This window comes from Leiobunum rupestre, chromosome 4 (genome assembly GCF_980474605.1).
Source record: "Leiobunum rupestre chromosome 4, qqLeiRupe1.1.hap1, whole genome shotgun sequence".
Lineage (NCBI taxonomy): Eukaryota > Metazoa > Arthropoda > Arachnida > Opiliones > Sclerosomatidae > Leiobunum > Leiobunum rupestre.
Genome location: NC_143387.1, coordinates 68,481,698 through 68,499,472, shown reverse-complemented (window position 1 = coordinate 68,499,472; position 17,775 = coordinate 68,481,698). Strand labels below are relative to the sequence as shown.

The window sequence follows — 17,775 nt, the reverse complement described above, 5'->3', positions numbered from 1 at the left end:
CAAACAATAACCAACGTAGATTAAGCTTTGTTAGAACATTAATTCTTCTTAGCGTTCCCTACTTTACTTTGTTCGAACATTAATTCTTTCTCGTGGTTTTCGCGTTCCCTACTTTACCAAATAATAACCAATATAGATTGATTATCTTTGTTAGAACATTAATTATTTTTAACGTTTCCTACTTTATCAAATAATAATAAATATCGATTAAATAGCTTTGTTCGAACAGTAATTCCTTCTTGTGGTTTTCGTTTTCACTACTTTACACAAATTATGGACTAAAACGATTTATGTAATATTTGGGGTTGTGGAGTACCCCTAGCTGTACCCATATTCCGCCGCTAAGTGGGCACCCGTTTTTTTTAGAGTAATCTATACAACAACGGAAATGTACCGCGTAGAAATTCAAAAGAAAGAAAGTTTGTATTTTTATTAACAACAATTGAAACGCAACTCATTTGATATCGCACAATAAGGCGACTCCTTGCAAGACCCAATGGTTGGGGTGGTTGCTAGAGCCCAGGTCGAAGGAGGTGATGTAGCTCTCGTCCGTTCTGCCGGGTTTCTTGTAAACGGGACATTCGTAGAGGTTGACGTTTTTGCCCTCCATCGAGTTGACAGCGAAGATATGGATGACGGGCATGGGCTCGAACAGCACTTTGGGCTTCGAAGGACGCAGTTGGCAGCTCTTGCGGTCCCAGCCCGCCCCGTCCAGGTACAGACCGTAGACGTAGACGCCCTCCGCCGGGGGGGCCGTCACGTCCTCTCTCATCATGCGGGTGACCTCGTTATGCTGGACGGCAGTGTCCAGCGCCCATCCTTTATGAATTCTGGTCACTTCCTGTAGTTGAGACGGAAGGTAAGTCAAAAGCGCGATACTCTATTTGTAACTTAAGCAAACTCGTGCGTCAATATACCGATTCACAAATTGGGAACTCGACCGAAGCCATCAAAGGTTCGATTTTAATGCTCTTTTTTATTCTAGATGGCGCCAATTTAAACTTGTTGTTGGGAAGGCGATAAAGACCAATCTATTACCATAAAAACAACGTCTAACGATATTTCAAAAACTATAAATAAAAGTTCCAACTACGGAAACATTCGACATAAAAAAGAAAACCAGTATACAAATTAATTGCACAGTTTTTGTATAATTAAAATAACTCAAACTGTTGACGCCCTCTGGCAAGTTTTCGCGTAATTAAAACTCAACCTCTAATGGCGTTATTCCAGTGAAATGTGTATTGCTCAATTATAATAAAGATGTCGCTGAGAGCGTGGATGACCTTCAAAAATTAATAACCGGCAACTTATTGTAACGATTAAAATGACACAGATTTATTGGAAACAAGATGGCCCACAGCCACAATAGTAGCCTCTTCCTGCTTGCACTCTTGATTTTACCCTTTGATTAAAAACCGCGGCTCAGCACTGGCATAGGTAGATAGAGATAACTAATACCAATTAAATGACGCCTATTATCGAGTGCCGTTGAAGAGAATTCGTCGGCTCCCGGGGACCTATACGGTGCTATAGGCTATACCGACCTATAGCTTCCACTGTATAATTCACCTCCACGACCACCGCATACATCAGGAGCGAAAATAACAGCCTATACTAGAGGAAGAGGCTAAAAACCGAGTCGAATTTCTTGTAGCTCCTCCCCATCCGTACCTCTGGAACTTTTTCGAAACCTATTTCCGAAATTCAAACGATTCTGTGGCCGCGAGTCCTACCTGTCTCATGGCCGTAAGGAAGCCTTGAGGGTTGAAGAACCCGGCCATCCAGAAAGCGTTGGGTCTTCCTTCGATTAGCCAATTGCGGAACTGGGCGTCCCTCTCCAATAATTCAGAGAACCAAAATCCCAAAGTGGCCGATTCCCAAGATATCTAACCAAATGTACTAAATTATATAGAAAAAAGTCGCGAATAGTTTAAAACAAGATTCGGCTCTATCAAAGAAAACTAAATACTGGGAAAATGTTTCCGGAAGGTGTATCTAGGTGGAAACACCTTACAGAAACTATAATTATCTCGTCTTGCATGACGTCTGCCCAGGGCCGTCTTTACCTAATTGGAGGCCCCTGGGCAAAGCTATGGGCGATCCCCCGTAACTCCACCCAAGTTTCTAACCTCCAGTGCGAAGTCCATCGTCGCTCTAATCTACAACTATCGCTTCAAATAGTTTCACTTGTAATACTAAAGGTTACTACAGAAGAAGCTTATTCTGAATTTAAAAATACTAAAAACCAAAAGTCTTTATTCGTTTTAGATTAACCCTGTCTATAGACGCGACTAAATACGAAGTTTAGGACTTTCGAGCAATGTTAAGATCATTTTTCTGATTAAAATTTCTTTTCATTTCCCAATTTGGAAAATGGGGCCCTCTAGAATCTTGGGGCCCTAGGGCAGTGCCCTTTTTGCCCAATGGGAAAGACGGCACTGCACGGTCTGCCATCTACTGGTGAAAATGTATACTAAAATACAGATTATGCAAACTTACAAGGGCTTTGTAAGGAAAATTCCAGGGCTTACCTAGGATATTATTTAAACAATCTTTAAACTGTTCACCCCCATTTAGACTTAAAATAATTGTTACGTTTCGAATCCCCCTTGATCAATATAGGGTGTTTGAACCTCCATAAATCCATTTGAATACGCCCTTGAGTTGAATACTATAATAACTATAATATCAAAAATGGACTATACCCATTATATAAACATTATCATTAAAAAAATATGCTCAAATGTTACTCTAAGTGTATGTCAACAAGTCTTTCACAAAAAGCCAATCATTTTAGTAGTGATTGTAGCTGGGAAAGTGGTTTCTAACACCTCGGGTGTAGCCGATTCTTGTTTTATTACACGCTAAGAAAATGGCAGGTACCTTCTTCCAGGAAGTGGGTATCTTCCCATCGTACATGGAGTCCAGGGCGTCCCTGAGACTGTCGCTCATGATGATGGTGCCTTCGATGGCCAATTGAAGATCCAACAGAGTGGTCCTTACGACGTCCAGTAGTTTCTGCATTCGACATATCTCTTGACGCAGGAAAATGTTCATGGGCTCCAACAAACCCTGAGCCACGAGACAGGCCTTAGTCTCGTGATCCACGTATTCTTTGGGTAATTTCGACAACATGTCGCGAGTAAGGCGCTGCACGGCGTCTTCTCGAGTGTCACCAATACTTCCGGTGTTGGATTTGGGCTGAATGTTGAGAATATTGAGTAGAATGTCTTGCGAGGTGTTAATCTGGTGCGTAATATCGGCGTTCTGATGAAGACCGAACACTTCCGGCGAGTCGATCTGCGGTAAAGAGTTGATGAAATCGATGTACTGCGCCACCGTGTGACACATGGGTTTCTGGTAGTCGGGGGCGAATTCGAAATCGGACGCCATTAGATGGTCGTTGATCCACTTGCCGGTGTAGGTGTGCAGCAGGCGTTTGTCGAAATCGTCGGTGACTCGGCCACCGTACATGACTTCCCCCAGCATGTAGGACACAGTCCTCCAGCAGATGCCTACCTTAGGATCCACGTCATCCAAATGTTTCTGAAGAAATTGCATGGACGCCGTGAAGTCCGAATTGTTGAACTCGTACGGAATGTTCCAACCCAATGGTCCGTATTTGCGCCGTTCTTGGACTATGGTATGCAGGAAAGCCAAGGCGTAGAGGACGGCGTGCCATTGAGGACCCGTCGAAAAATCTAAGATGTCTTGCGTCAAACTGGCGAATGTTCGTTTCAAACTTGCCCTAATTCCTTGAGGAGGGTCGTTTGTCAACTTTATCGCCAACTTCACGATGGTAAACCGCAAAATTTAGTTTAATTACATGATCAGAGATTAAACTTAACTCCGACAAAACTGACCTGCAAAAGACCAATGGGGAACTGTGTGTGTATTTCGGTGGTCAGCCAAACTCGGAAGTCTCGATGGACGACTTCGCTCTCCAGCAGCGAATCGAGTAATTCATCGCAAAACTTCAAACTCAGATGGCAATTTTGAAGCAGAACCCAACTTCCGTTTTCCATCGATTGGGTCAGCAACTGTCTCCCCGGAACCTCTTGGCCTTGACCCATTGAAATAGAACGACAGTCAAGCTGCAGCCGTTTGGCCAGGGACTCGATTTGAGCAGTAGGATCAGCGCCCACCGACAGGAAACAGACCAAAGGAGTGCGGGTGTCCGATTCGGACCAAATTTCCTCCAAATCGAGTATGATCTCCTCGGAATACACAGGATCCAGAGACTCTATTAAACGGGCACAATTTGCTAAATGAAACCCTTTTTTAAAAACTTTAATCCTACCGGAAATGTATTTGCGAGCTTGAGAAATGGTCCGATCTGGGCACCAGGAACGGATAAGCAGAAGCTTTTGGAAAGTGTTCAAGGTTACGCTCAAATTATCCGGCATCAGTTCTTCTTCCGGTTTGTCCGTGTCCACCCAAGCTTTCCACGCTTTCTCGTTGTTGGTTACCTGGTAAATCATCGGTTGGCCAAAACAGGTCATCTACTACTATAAAATTGGGACATATTTACCAGTTTCAGAATATTCTCAAATTCAGGTAAGTAACTGAGTTGGACCAGATTGAGCCACGTCACCTCCAGCATCCACTTGAAAGGTTTAACAGGGATTTTCTTCAGCTCCAACGAGGCCCCGCCTACATCATTATTTTTTTTAAATGACGAAAGTTGCTATTATCAGAAAACAACGACCCAAAATTATCGAATAGTCATAGCTTAAATGTAAGCGGCATTTTCCCCCACTAACGCCTATAGCGACATCTCGAAAAAAATTGGGGGATGACCATGGCGCGGCGTTAGGGAAAATGCAGTTTTAAGATCTAAATCTATCCGATAGCTTCGGTTCATTTACTTTTGGCATTATGTTTAATCTTTTAATTTTGGACAAATAAACAGGACCCGAATTTTAAGTTATTTGTCATAGATTCTATCGTGGTACATATTTTGTCTTTACGGGCCAAGTCATCATGCGACTTATAGGCAATTTATATTGCACACTTGATTCTATTTAAAGCAGCCCCACAGTGTTCATTATTGGAAAGATTTCAACCAAAATATTGAACTGGTAAGCACTAGGCGAAAGACGTTAGGCCTAATATCTTTAGCGCGTCATCTAACGTTTTTTTTTGCTTTTAATTTGGGTACATTAGTTTGTTTGTCCAAGGTTTAATATTTTCATTTAAAATGAAGAGTATACCTTTAATCAGGGTGAAAAACTGCTGGTAAGTGATTTTCCCGCTGTGCAAGTCGATTTTGAGAGCCAGTAAAAGGGTGAACAAGAACTTGTGGTTCTCGTAGACTCCCTGGACTTGAGATTTATAAGTGGTATAGGTCAAATAGGAGATAATGTTCAGAACACGCTGATAAACAACGTTGCTGGTCACCGATCTGGAAGATAATTTCCAACAACCTATTTTTTAAGATGCTAGCTATCACACTTTTCTTATTTCCAAATATTTATAATATTTCCATTGAATTTATGTAATTTTGGATTTCCCGATATTTCTCAGTATTTCCGAGTTTTTCCGATATTAACAATATTTCCCAGTTTTTTCGATATTAACAATATTTCCCAGTTTTTCCGATATTTACAATATTTCCCAGTTTTTCCGATATTAACAATATTTCCCAGTTTTTTAGATATTAAAAATATTTCCCAGTTTTTTAGATATTAACAATATTTCCCAGTTTCTTAGATATTAACAATATTTCCCAATATTTCCGATATTTCTCAGTATTTCACCAATATTTCCGATATTTCTCAGTATTTCCGATATTAACAATATTTCCGATATTTCTAAAATATTTTCGTTATTTCCAAAAATTTTCGTTATTTCCAAAAATTTTCTAATATTTCTCAAATATTTACGGTATATCTAAAATATTTCTAATATTTCTCAAATATTTCCGGTATATCTGAAATATTTCTAATATTTCTCAAATATTTCCGGTATATCTGAAATATTTCTAATATTTCTCAAATATTTCCGGTATATCTGAAATATTTCTAATATTTCTCAAATATTTCCGGTATATCTGAAATATTTCCGGTATTTCTCAAATATTTCCGTTTATTTAAAATATTACCGGTTTATTTAAAATATTTCCGGTATATCTAAAATATTTCCGGTATATCTCAAATATATCCGGTATATCTCAAATATTTCCGGTATGTCTCAAATATTTCCGGTATATCTAAAATATTTCCGGTATTTATCAGACGAAAAATTAGAGATTTTCTTAGGAGTGGCCGAGATTTCTAATAAATATCTGTATTTCTCCAATCTAATCATTGTTTCGATTTCTCGTTACCCCAAATTTCTGAAGTGGCTAACCCTCGAAAATCGGCATGGCCTACCTGGCTAAAGAGAGGTCGAACAGTTGCAGGAATTGCCTCAAAGACGTCTGGTACATAACGTTGACCATGCTCATTTCGACGATCAAGAAATAGAGTAAACTCCCCCTGGTGGCGACGGCGCGAAATTCTTCTCGGGCTTCGTTGATTTTGCATTCAGTTTCGGCGGCCACTTGCAGATTTTTCGTCACTTGTTGCGTTACCGTTTTCGTGTCTTGCAGGACAATAATTAGATCTTCGTCTTCGACTAGAGAGCCCTGAAGTTTCATTTCAAATTACCTTCGATTCATTTTATTCCGAAATACTGAATAATCTTACTTCCGTGCTAGTTAATCGGAACAAAAGGCTGTCTTCGAAGTCTTGAATTTTACGTTTGTTGGTCATGACGTCTTGCATCAAATTCATGCGTTCGCTTTCGAGCTCCTGGGGTAATAGATTCGGTAAATAATCGAGGTGGCGCCCTCTTTAGGTTAATTAGTACATATTCTACATTCAAGAACATATTCAGGTTACAGATAAAGAACGAGTCTTACACATTTACAGAAGCAAGAAGAACTGAAAATCTGAAGTCAAATTGTAACAGTAACGCCATCTCTCGAAATACGTAGAAGTTCAGTTCAGTTTATACTTAAAAACAGTGTGCCTTTTCGAATTTACCCTTATGTCCAGGGCTTTTCGTACAAAAACGTCATCGATACAAGAAGGCCAATGTTACTTTATAAAAATGCCTATTAAAAATCTACCAACTATTTTGTTAATTATGATGAAATAAATTAATGAAGTAGTTTAATTTAGCTTTTCAGTTTTACGAACTAAATTACTTTTCCGTAACTCATTATTGTCGTTTCGTCGAAACTTAAGAAACAACTGATACTAGATGGCGCGACTCAATTTGTAAAATGTAGTTTGAGAGATTTGCTTAGTATAATTACAGCAAGGTTGACTCGTTTTTTCATAGAAACCTAAATACGTTCTTGACACATTTAAAATGAAGAAGCGCGTCGTAGGAGGTATCAAACTCGTTTGACGAAACGAATGTTTTAAACCACCGCCATTTTGACGTACCGCTTTTTCCTTCACGATGACCCTTCCGAGAAGTTGATCTTCGAGGCCCTTGATGGTGACGGTGAAATCGATGAGGGCCACTTTGGCCGAAATATCGGGCGAATAGGAAGGATTTGACAGCTTGGAGGTGAAGTAGAGTTTGAAGCCCGGCAAGTAGTCGCACTCTTTCTCTCCGATCATCACCTGAAACGGCCCCAATTCACTTGGTTTTATCTAATTATAGCTCAGCTGAAGTGGCGGAGTGTTAGTACTGTCGCCTTGCAGCAAGAGGCTCCGGGTTCGATCCGAGCTTGTGGCACTAGAAGAAAAACTCGGAAGAACTCCTTCTAGCTTGCAAGTTCTCTCTCCCACTGGCTAAAGAAGTTTACTCCCAAGTTCTTCGGTTTCCCCATTCCTTAAGAACTTATTGAGGGAGCTGTTGGTTCGCGTGCTATAAAGGGATTGCTACTAACATCATACGCAGTATGACCCGGCCACCTGAATTAAAGGCTTTAAAAGTCGCTAGATGACTTGTGTCTAGGCTGGTTCGTTGGTAGGTAGCTGATTAAATAATTTTATGTTTGGGTGTTTCGCCAGCCATGACCCAAATTTATTTATATACAGGGTGTTTTTTTTTGCTCGAAAAAGTGATTTTTTTAAAACACTGTGTTTTCTAGAAAATTGAAATTATTACTGTACATTATACGTGCCGGGGGACACTTTCTACCAAAATTGCATCTAAATCGAAAAGTATTTTCACGTTTTTTGAAAATTTAAATTTTAACCACTAGGTGCTATAAGAAAATTGTCACCAAAAACGTACAAATAGCGTTGGCGCGAAAAAAATAGACTTCTTTTTCACTGACAAAATACGACTTGAAAAAGTGACAAGTTGGGCAAGCTAAAATAACTTTTTTGAATTCCATTGGGAGAGAAGTGTGTACGCCACTCCGTTTGAGACCCTTGAAGAGCTGCGTCAACGAATTGTAAGCGCTTGCCGGGAAGTAACCCCGGAAATTATTCAAGCCGCCTTCGACAATATGATTGTTCGCGCCCAATCCTGCATCGCAGCTGAAGGTGGTATTTTCGAAACGTACTTATAAATTTTGTTTGTAAGTAGATAAATAAAATGTCTCTTGGTTTTTTCAAAAAATTCGCATTTTTCACCCTACGAAATTAAATTGTGTAATACCTTCTTCGCCATTGTCTCCTCGATTTTTCAGCGGTGTTTATTGCATTAAACAACAGATTAACAAATTTCTGACTTTCATAAAGTTACACTACTCTCCCAATTGAATTCAAAAAAAGTTATTTTAGCTTGCCCATCTTGTCACTTTTTCATGTCGTATTTTGTCAGTGAAAAATACGTCATTTTTTTTCCGTCACCGCTATTTGTACGTTTTCGGTGACGCTCTACAATTTTCTCATTGGCAATTTTCTTATAGCACCTAGCGGTTAAAATTTAGAAATTCTAGAAAACATAGTTTTTGAAAAAAATCACTTTTTCGAGCAAATAAAAACACCCTGTATAGCTAAGGTAACCTACGTTATTAATGTATATTTCGTAATATAGCAATATCATTAATGGAATATTACCACTATCAATAATTATTTCACTGTATACAATAGGTTGCTTAAAAAATGTAACCTATAAATGAGAAATGCCTCGCTTTTATATCCACATATTTAAAATGGTCCGAAAGGGGGAGTTCTCGAGAAGGCTGTAGTATGACTAAAGGAATATGGCAAGATTTTTCACCACCTAGAATCATTGCTACGTGATGGAGAATGGCGGGCATTATGAGAAGCAATGGCGGCAATAGTGGCGCAAAACAAACTTTATAACCAGAGTTACCACAGTATTTTCAGTTTCAAATTCCCTAACTTTTCCAGGTTTTCTCAGACCATCTCCGGAAATTTTCCTTGACTTATTTTAGTAAAGGTTTCCTATTTGCAACCGAAATTAAATTCCCTGACACTTCCCTGATTTGTACACGAATTTTTTAAAAAAAAACCCATATTAAAAATTACAGGCTTTTCCAGGAAAGCCAGGTACTGCGGCAACCCTGATAACGCGGAATGAATCAGTAATCGTCAATTTCGGTACCTTTATCACTGATCCTGTACGAATGAAATTCTTCTCTAGAATGTTATCGAGAATGGGATCAAGTTCTTCTCCTACGTCTTCGATGAGAATGGGCCTGCCCAACGACAGACTGTCTTCCAAATGCTGACGGAAATATTTGTGGTTCAAGGAAGTAATCTATACCGAGGTAAAAAAAATTCAATTTCACCAGAAAACACGGATTTCACCATTTCAATGTCCGTTAAATACTTGTAGTTCGTATTTGATTTCACGATTTTTAATCCATTGTTTCCCTTGACCTTGGGGGTCAATCAGAAGAGGGTAACAGTTGGTTTTGGTAATTATGATTCCGTTCTGAGTGGATAACTCGTCGCTGGGTAGCCCTTCGAAGTTCCATTCCGCGATCTACAGCGAAAAACGTATTATTACGATGTATTTTAGTGAATTTCATTTTTACGCTATCTAGTATTAAGTCTATATTTTTGTGTGTTCAGTCCTGACGCGATAACTATCGCTATGTTACACCAAAAGATACCAAGTTTTAGCAATACATCAATTGATATAATAACTTAAGTAATCAGCTGTACAAATCGTAGGTAATCACTAAAAATAATTTAAGAAAATCACTGACAATCACCGAAATATTGTGAGAAATCACTGGAAATCACCGAAAAATTGTGAGAAATAACTGACAATCACCGAAATATTATGAGAAATCACTGACAATCACCGAAATATTATGAGAAATCACTGACAATCACCGAAATATTATGAGAAATCACTGACAATCACCGAAATATTATGAGAAATCACTGACAATCACCGAAATATTATGAGAAATCACTGACAATCACCGAAATATTATGAGAAATCACTGACAATCACCGAAATATTATGAGAAATCAGTGACAATCACCGAAAAATTGTGAGAAATCACTGGCAATCACCGAAATATTGTGATAAATCACTGACAATCACCGAAATATTGTGAGAAATCATTGGCAATCACCAAAATATTGTGAGAAACCACTGACAATCACCGAAATATTGTGAGAAATCACTGGCAATCACCGAAATATTGTGAGAAATCACTGGCAATCACCGAAATATTGTGAGAAATCACTGGCAATCACCGAAATATTGTGAGAAATCACTGGCAATCACCGAAATATTAAGCATCCTCTTCATTTGTCTAAGATCAAAGTGTAGTATTATGTCGCAGCAGCTGCTACACACATCCACCGATGAAGTTGGATCGATAGATAGAATACATTCATAAAACTAAATTCTAGTTATAACCCATACGTTTGTCAATTGCTCAAAATAAATACTGATAACTACGTGTGAAGTGAGCTTCTAGCGACAAATATAGGTAACTGAAATACTCTCTTTTCGTTCAAGCTGAACGTTTCTGTTTTAACAATTACACAATTGAATTATATTTTTCTTGTTAGGCTGAACCTTCCTCTAGGGCTTAAAATAAATTTGATAATTATAATATAATAGTTAACGAGATATAAGGTCCTAACTATAGGGTAGTTTGTACGCTTGCCCAACTTGTTTAGCTCCGGGGGTCCGAAATAAAACGTAATAACTTAATTACTTTTAAATTTAAAATCGTTAAAATTATTTTAGTCACTAAACAAGAGGCTGTTCTACACTTAAATATTAATTTTATAAGTTAAAATACAAAATAAAAAGAGTTCAGCTTGAAATAGCGCGAAAGTAGACAATGGCCACTGTAGTCTTCCCCCTTAACAAAGAGTACGAACTAGACCTATTGACTAAATCTGACGTTCCCGAAAAATATGTGGTCATTCTATAAATGGCTCTCGGTAAAGATTTAACACGCGGAAGATGGGGAATTGAGACACTTATGTGAAATGTATTTGTAGTCTTACGATACGAACGTACCGTAGCTTGGTCGGTCAGCATTTCGATGAAATTAAGGTTCTCCGAGAAGGGTATTTCTCTGAGGCTCAGTTCTCCCTTCCAGTGGGTCGAAAGCACGGTACGGTATTCTTGGTTGAATGGTCCCATGTAAGAGAGGAAGCCGGTGGCCAACAGAGCGTCGCCGACCAATCTACCAGTTTTTAGAACAAATAAGTCACAACAAGAACGTATTTAGGTTACCAGGAACGTATAGGTTGAACCGTTTACAGACGCAAGGAGTACTACCAAGGCTAGAATTTACACTCGTACGTTTTCGTTAACCTATACGCGTTCTTGGTAACCATTTAACAAAGCGACTGCGCGCAAATCATCTTTAATAAAATTATTGGTGAGGTTAAAACATCGAGAGCTACGTAACCATTCTCGACGATTACGTTCGCGGTTGTACTTCGTAGCCGACTATTTTAGAACTTAAAGACCACACCGTTTTTCTGTCGAACTTAACGTCACGCTTCGTATAATACTTATACTGTTTAAACATACATACTTAATCCTAAAATTTTCCAGCTATCCAAATAGCGATAAATTATATGGTAAAGACCTATTAACACGAACCAGCATTTTTCTAAACCAAGTTACTCAATGGATAAAACATTTTAACAATGTGTTGGCCACACAAAATGTGTGTCTAGCCAATGCTCACAGACAAAGGGGCGATTTAGTATTGTTCAAATAAACGTTTTGTCACGCGTTTTTTAGTTGGCGAATATGTTTGAAATTAAATAAAATTGTCGTTGAAACTTCTAGAGCGCTTTTTATAACATCTCAATTTTATTTTTGAAAAACCTCAACTACCATATTTAGCCAATACGATCTTTTAGAATTTGTCAGTACAATCAATGCTGAATATTATTTTATAGATACAAATTAACATCGAAGGCTTTAACCTTGTTCAACTTTCGAAACGTTTATACGCCGATAATTGGAGAAGTTTGGCGTGGTCGATTTTAAGATTTGGTTCATTTTATGGGCTTAATAGCGATATCTACTAAATTAAAAAAATACCACCTGCGCTGTTGTTCTTTCAGATTTTTGCTTTGTTCGGTCCAACGTAGATTTTCTTCGCCGAGTTCCGTGATCAGAGTGGCCGCTCTGGACATTTTACGACGACAATTTGACGTTTGGTTCTCGAGTTTCTAATGGAAACAATAAGAAGACGGTAATTAAAATCAACGCGCATTATAAAGTGGGATATTTACGTCTTTTTCACTCATGGCTTCGTCGTACTGGGCTTTGACTTTCTTCAACTCGGACTCCTTTTCGCTGAGTTCCGCTTCGACTTTGGCCAATTCGGCCATGGCGATGGACAGTCGCGCTTCTTGAATGGCCAAATTGGCCTTCAAGGGCAGCACTTCCTTGTTGATTCCGAAGAAGAAGACCATGGATTTGGTCCAAGACAGGAGTCCGGCCACGTCGCCGCAGACTCTTTTGGCCGTTTCCATGTTGTAATCCTCCATGTTGAAGTAAGGTTCCATCAGCTCCACGATCTCGTCGTTGATCGTGTCCTTGGGGAAGTTTTGGAGGGCTTGAAGAAATCCGGCTCCGGACATAAGCTTCAACGACTCGTCCCAGGATGGTTTCATACACTTCTTCTCGGGGTCCCTTTGCACCAACTGCAGTCTTCTTTGAAAAAGGATCAGAACGCAGTCCATAATCCTCATGATCAGGTGCGGAGGACGACCCAGTTTGCGAACGGTGGCGATGTGGGCGGGTTTGATCGTGTTGAGGGCGGCTTCGGCTTCTTCCAAGGCTGGCTTGGCCGCTTCCAGCTTCTCTTCGGCCACCGATTTGTCCACGGCAATTTCATCTACGATGGCCTGCGACCTGACTTTGGCTTTTTCCACGCTGTCCTTGACCAGTTTAGCCGCGTCCGCTCTGATCGTGACTTCGTTCAACACTTTGGCGGCCTTGTCCACAGCCACGGCCAGTTCTTTCTCCATGATGGCCAGCTCCCGCTTGAGTTTCTCGACGGACACGGATGCTTCGGCCAATTTGGCCAGACCGTTGTCCATGCGGTTTGCCATTTCGGCGATTTCGTCGCGTTTCTGGTAATAGACGCTCTTGTAGCCGCTGATAAAGGACAGGTAAGACTTGGGTGTCACGTGACACGTTCTTCGGTACCTGTTACCAAAAAAACAAATGGGTTTTGGTTCAGGTTCCAGAGAATGCTTCAATTTTTGCATTTGTAAAACTAATTTTCAAGTATATTACAAACAAGTTTATGAATTAACACAGCGGTGCCCAAATTTCAAATTTAAAAGATGGTAATTTTTAAGGTCGAGATCACCTTTTTTTTAATAGTTATTTTTATGTTAGATTACTTTATAGTTTCGAGATTTTAAACGTCGAGATCGTGTTCAAGGTTTCGATCGCCATTTTCAAGGTCGAGATGGTCAGTTACTAAAAATCGACACTTTGGGCACCCCTGATTTAGCAGGATAATCTTATTATTATTGAGATAATAAATTACTAGACGAATGTTTAATCTGCACTTTGAAACAGCGTTTTTGCGTGTAAATGTTAAATCAAAGACATTCTAGTCGAACCTAAAAGTCCCGTTAATGGCACCCTTTTAACCTTAAAAAATAAATCAAACCTGTCGAAGTAATCTTTGCAACACTCGGCCACTTTCTGGTGAATGGAACTCATGCTGATGGCCAAATGTTCCTTTATGGTGTGCGAACATTGGTCGAAATCGCTCAGGAAGTGTCTGGCGACGGCGTTCAAGGCGTCCTTGGGCCACGGCAAGAACCAATCGATGGTGCACGCCGATATGAAGCCCGGGAATTTTAGGGCTCGTGTTCGGAATTTCTCACCAGCCTCGATACGTTCAAACAAAAATAAACAGAACGGGAAAAAATTAGCAAAGCCATCAAACTCAAACCATCTTTATTCAATTAGAAAATTATTAAGCCAACATGTGCATAATTAATGAATAAAACGTTTATTTAGGCCATCATCAGGGTATTGTAACTCTGATGATGGCCTAAATAAACCGAAACTTTAAAAATTTATTGTGCACCATAAATACCGTTGGTTTTATAAAAAGTGTTTATTCATCTTTATTCAACTTTAGCAGGTTAGATTACGACGCTATAGAAGTAATAGAAACGCGTGCCCCGCAATAAGTCAGACTTTCTTCCCCACCTAGCTTCAAGATGGTTATTTTATGTTGACTTTTATATAGAGTAATGGCAGTGTGACGTCACGGCACGACACTCATGCTTTTTCCAATAGATAAAAAATCGCGACCAAAATGGCGACCATGGTCAAAGCTACGGAGTGCCATTACTCTATAGCGCCCTCTTTTGCGGATAAATTGAAACTCGTGAAAACAAAAGAAAACCATGGTGGGTTCCATAAATTATTTATATATTTTAATCAAATGTTATTACTTTTATAACTTAGAAAACAAATATTTTCAGTCCATTTATTTTAAATTAATTCTATTTTTACTCAATGTAGATAACCTAGGTGGCGCTCCTGCCACGATAAATGAGGGAAAATTTGAGGTAAGCAAGTCTGCCTTATGGGCGAATGCTTCCGTAATCCAACCTGCTAAATTTAATAGCCCTGTTTTTTGAACTTAGAAAATAGATATATTAAGTAAAACGTGTCAGAAGTTTGAACGACAACGACGAACGTCACGTGATCACGGATTTTTTCGCGTTTCTACTTCGCAGTCGAACATTTTGTAACTTGAAGATATCAAACTAATTACACAAAAATACTGAATATTAAAATTTTGAAGCTGAACCAAACATAAAACGGGTTTTAGTATCGTCCAAAATTACGTTTTTCATTTTCGTCGTATACCCTGCTTTAGCGAAAATGTTAAAAATGTGTTGAAGTTCTATTGGAACCGTCCCCGTTTTCATAAGCGGTCGAAATGAAAGCATACTTAACCGAAAAAAATTAATTTAGGAAAAGTCTAAGTGTTACCGACGTTGCCGTTCAAAATTTTGGAGCGTTTTGCTTATTCAACTTCATAATTTGTAAAGAAGCTAAGAATCGTACGGGTGAGAAGCAGAGCACAATGTGCAGGTTCTTCCTGCTGCGCGCCAAAAAGAATTCCATGACATTGTCGGGTGTCGGAGGTGTGCGAGGCTGTTCGCGCTTCATGATGGGCATCAGCTCCTGGATGATTTCCGCCTGCTCGTCGCGAGAGAATAGATTCGATACCTGCACCACGAAGACAAATTTGTTAATTATAATACAAAATATGCTATATGAAGCCGATTTCACCCTTAAGGGCGATTAGAGCATGCTAGAAGCAAACGTGGCGCCATCTCATGATTTATTGCTGAATGAAACGCCGCAGTGTTAAGTGTTTTCTGATATTTTTAATCAATTTTGTAGGCTTTTGAAAAAAGATGGAATTTTATTATTTAATGCTATGCGAACTAAAATATTCTTTCTAGGTTTCAGAGGGGCCGATTGTTCGTTAACTCTTTAATTATTTTAAAAAAATCAAAAACATGGGCGCAATATATTAATTTTACAGATAACAACTTTTGTGAACTACTGCTCTCAAATAGAAGGTTGGGGTCAGGGCCGGCGTTAGGGAGGGGGGGGGGGTAAGCGGGGCAAAAGTACCCCGGGCCCGGGCCTCCGAAAGGGGCCCGCCGGAACGGGTGCCTAACTAAAACTATCTGACTATTTCCAAAAAAAAAAAAATTGGAGTAAAAATTACCTGGAGCCCGAAAATCCTGGTTGGGGTTAGGTTTAATTTGTTAAATAGATATTAGACTTTGATCAAGATGGATTAAATTTTCAATTTAGGTCCTTCCATTTGTATTACGAAATAATACTACAAAATACTATGTAATACAGCGTAGTATTGTAATATGGTGAATTATTGTGTAATACGGTGAATTACCTTGTAATACCGTGTAATACTGTGTAATATCGCGTAATATCAAGTAAAATTTCGCGTAGTAAGTGTAGTACGTTGTCGATTAAGATGTAGTATTATATAGTATAGTGCATTATTGCATAATATTTTAAACTCATGTATTAACAATTGATTTTGCGTATTACCTAAGTAATACTGGAAATGTAGGGGAAAATACTTTTCAAATTCGATTTAGGAAAGACAGAGGGAACGAGTGGAACTCTGAGGCAAGGGCGAAGGTGAAATTCCAGGCGAAAGTGAAGAGAGAACGGCGCGGGGGGACGACGACGTTTACTCGCATAGCCCGAGCGGGGAAATCACCGATGGTCGAGCCGATTTTATGATGTTGTTTATACCTCGGTTTATTCGTACAACAAGTTCCGACAACAACCCATCATCCCCCATTTTATGGAAAAAATAGAAATGGGTTAGTTCCCGATGTTAGCTCACTCCGACGGTTCGCTCGCGTTAGTTCCTCGGTTAGCGCTTTTTCCGAGGCTTTTTCTCGTTGTTTTTCTTCAAAGAAACTGAGAGAGTTAAGCCTGGTTTTCACTGCGCTAAAAACAACGGAATTGGCTTTCCACGCCGTTTGCGGAAAAATATTTTCCGCAAAATTTAACGGAAAGCTTGCGATATTTCGCGAACAAGCGCGGAATGGAAGGTCTAGTTTTCCGAATTTTTAAAACGCAACGCAATGTGCTAACCAATCAGTGAAGATCATGCGTTGACGTCACTAGCTCACTACTCTCGGTTTGATTCAATTTGTTAGGCCTAAAAAGCGACGCGTTTAGTTTATAAACATTGTTATTGTAATTTAGTCAGTTTGTCACGATGACTTCTAAACAAAAAAGAATGAATGGTAGTCAACAGGAGTTATTCATAGAAGAGGTTCGCGCTTATCCTTATTTATATGACAAAGCAAATAGATGTTTTAAAAACAATGAAATGAAAGAAAATCGGTGGACTGCTATTGGAGCTATATATGGCGTCCATTTTAATTCTGTGAGTCAGTAAAGATACAATCTTCAGCGCATGCGCTATCGAAACCGCCAAATTACAAACCGCTTGAAAAAATCCCCAGTGAAAACCAGGTGCGGAAAAGCCTTGGAAAATCCGCCAGAAATATATTTGTTTAAAACAATTTCCGCCGTTTTTTAGCCCGGTGAAAACCAGGCTTAAGTCCGATCGCAGCAATGTGTGCTGTAAACTCAGTAAGTTTTAATTAATGTTATTTCCTCGGGTCAATTCGCTCCGGTTAATCCGAGGCTCGGGCGCTCGGGCTCGGGGTCGCTTTCGGGGTCCTTTTCAGGCGTCATTCGATAGGTATTAGTTGTCTCTATCGATCTATGCCAGTGCTGAGCCGCGGATTTTAATCAAAGGGGTATTTCTCTCACCGATTGGGAATTTCTGCGTATAGGTTGGAC

General features: G+C 39.4%; 1 protein-coding gene across 1 annotated transcript in view; it reads right to left on the bottom strand.

Moving 5' to 3' along the window:
- Nucleotides 1–454: 454 nt before the first annotated feature.
- Nucleotides 455–17,775, bottom strand: part of Dhc1 (dynein axonemal heavy chain 1) — a 52,600-nt gene continuing 35,279 nt past the window's right edge. Inside the window, exons 35-51 of the mRNA XM_090171164.1 lie at nucleotides 15,475–15,639; nucleotides 14,054–14,277; nucleotides 12,657–13,578; nucleotides 12,466–12,593; nucleotides 11,419–11,587; nucleotides 9,754–9,909; nucleotides 9,526–9,681; nucleotides 7,440–7,622; nucleotides 6,693–6,797; nucleotides 6,378–6,631; nucleotides 5,217–5,407; nucleotides 4,535–4,656; nucleotides 4,304–4,472; nucleotides 3,867–4,246; nucleotides 2,887–3,792; nucleotides 1,737–1,889; nucleotides 455–841 (exon numbers count right to left, since the gene is read on the bottom strand). Of these exons, the coding sequence (XP_090027290.1) occupies nucleotides 455–841; nucleotides 1,737–1,889; nucleotides 2,887–3,792; nucleotides 3,867–4,246; nucleotides 4,304–4,472; nucleotides 4,535–4,656; nucleotides 5,217–5,407; nucleotides 6,378–6,631; nucleotides 6,693–6,797; nucleotides 7,440–7,622; nucleotides 9,526–9,681; nucleotides 9,754–9,909; nucleotides 11,419–11,587; nucleotides 12,466–12,593; nucleotides 12,657–13,578; nucleotides 14,054–14,277; nucleotides 15,475–15,639 (4,770 nt within the window). The remainder of the gene's footprint in view (nucleotides 842–1,736; nucleotides 1,890–2,886; nucleotides 3,793–3,866; nucleotides 4,247–4,303; nucleotides 4,473–4,534; nucleotides 4,657–5,216; nucleotides 5,408–6,377; nucleotides 6,632–6,692; nucleotides 6,798–7,439; nucleotides 7,623–9,525; nucleotides 9,682–9,753; nucleotides 9,910–11,418; nucleotides 11,588–12,465; nucleotides 12,594–12,656; nucleotides 13,579–14,053; nucleotides 14,278–15,474; nucleotides 15,640–17,775) is intronic.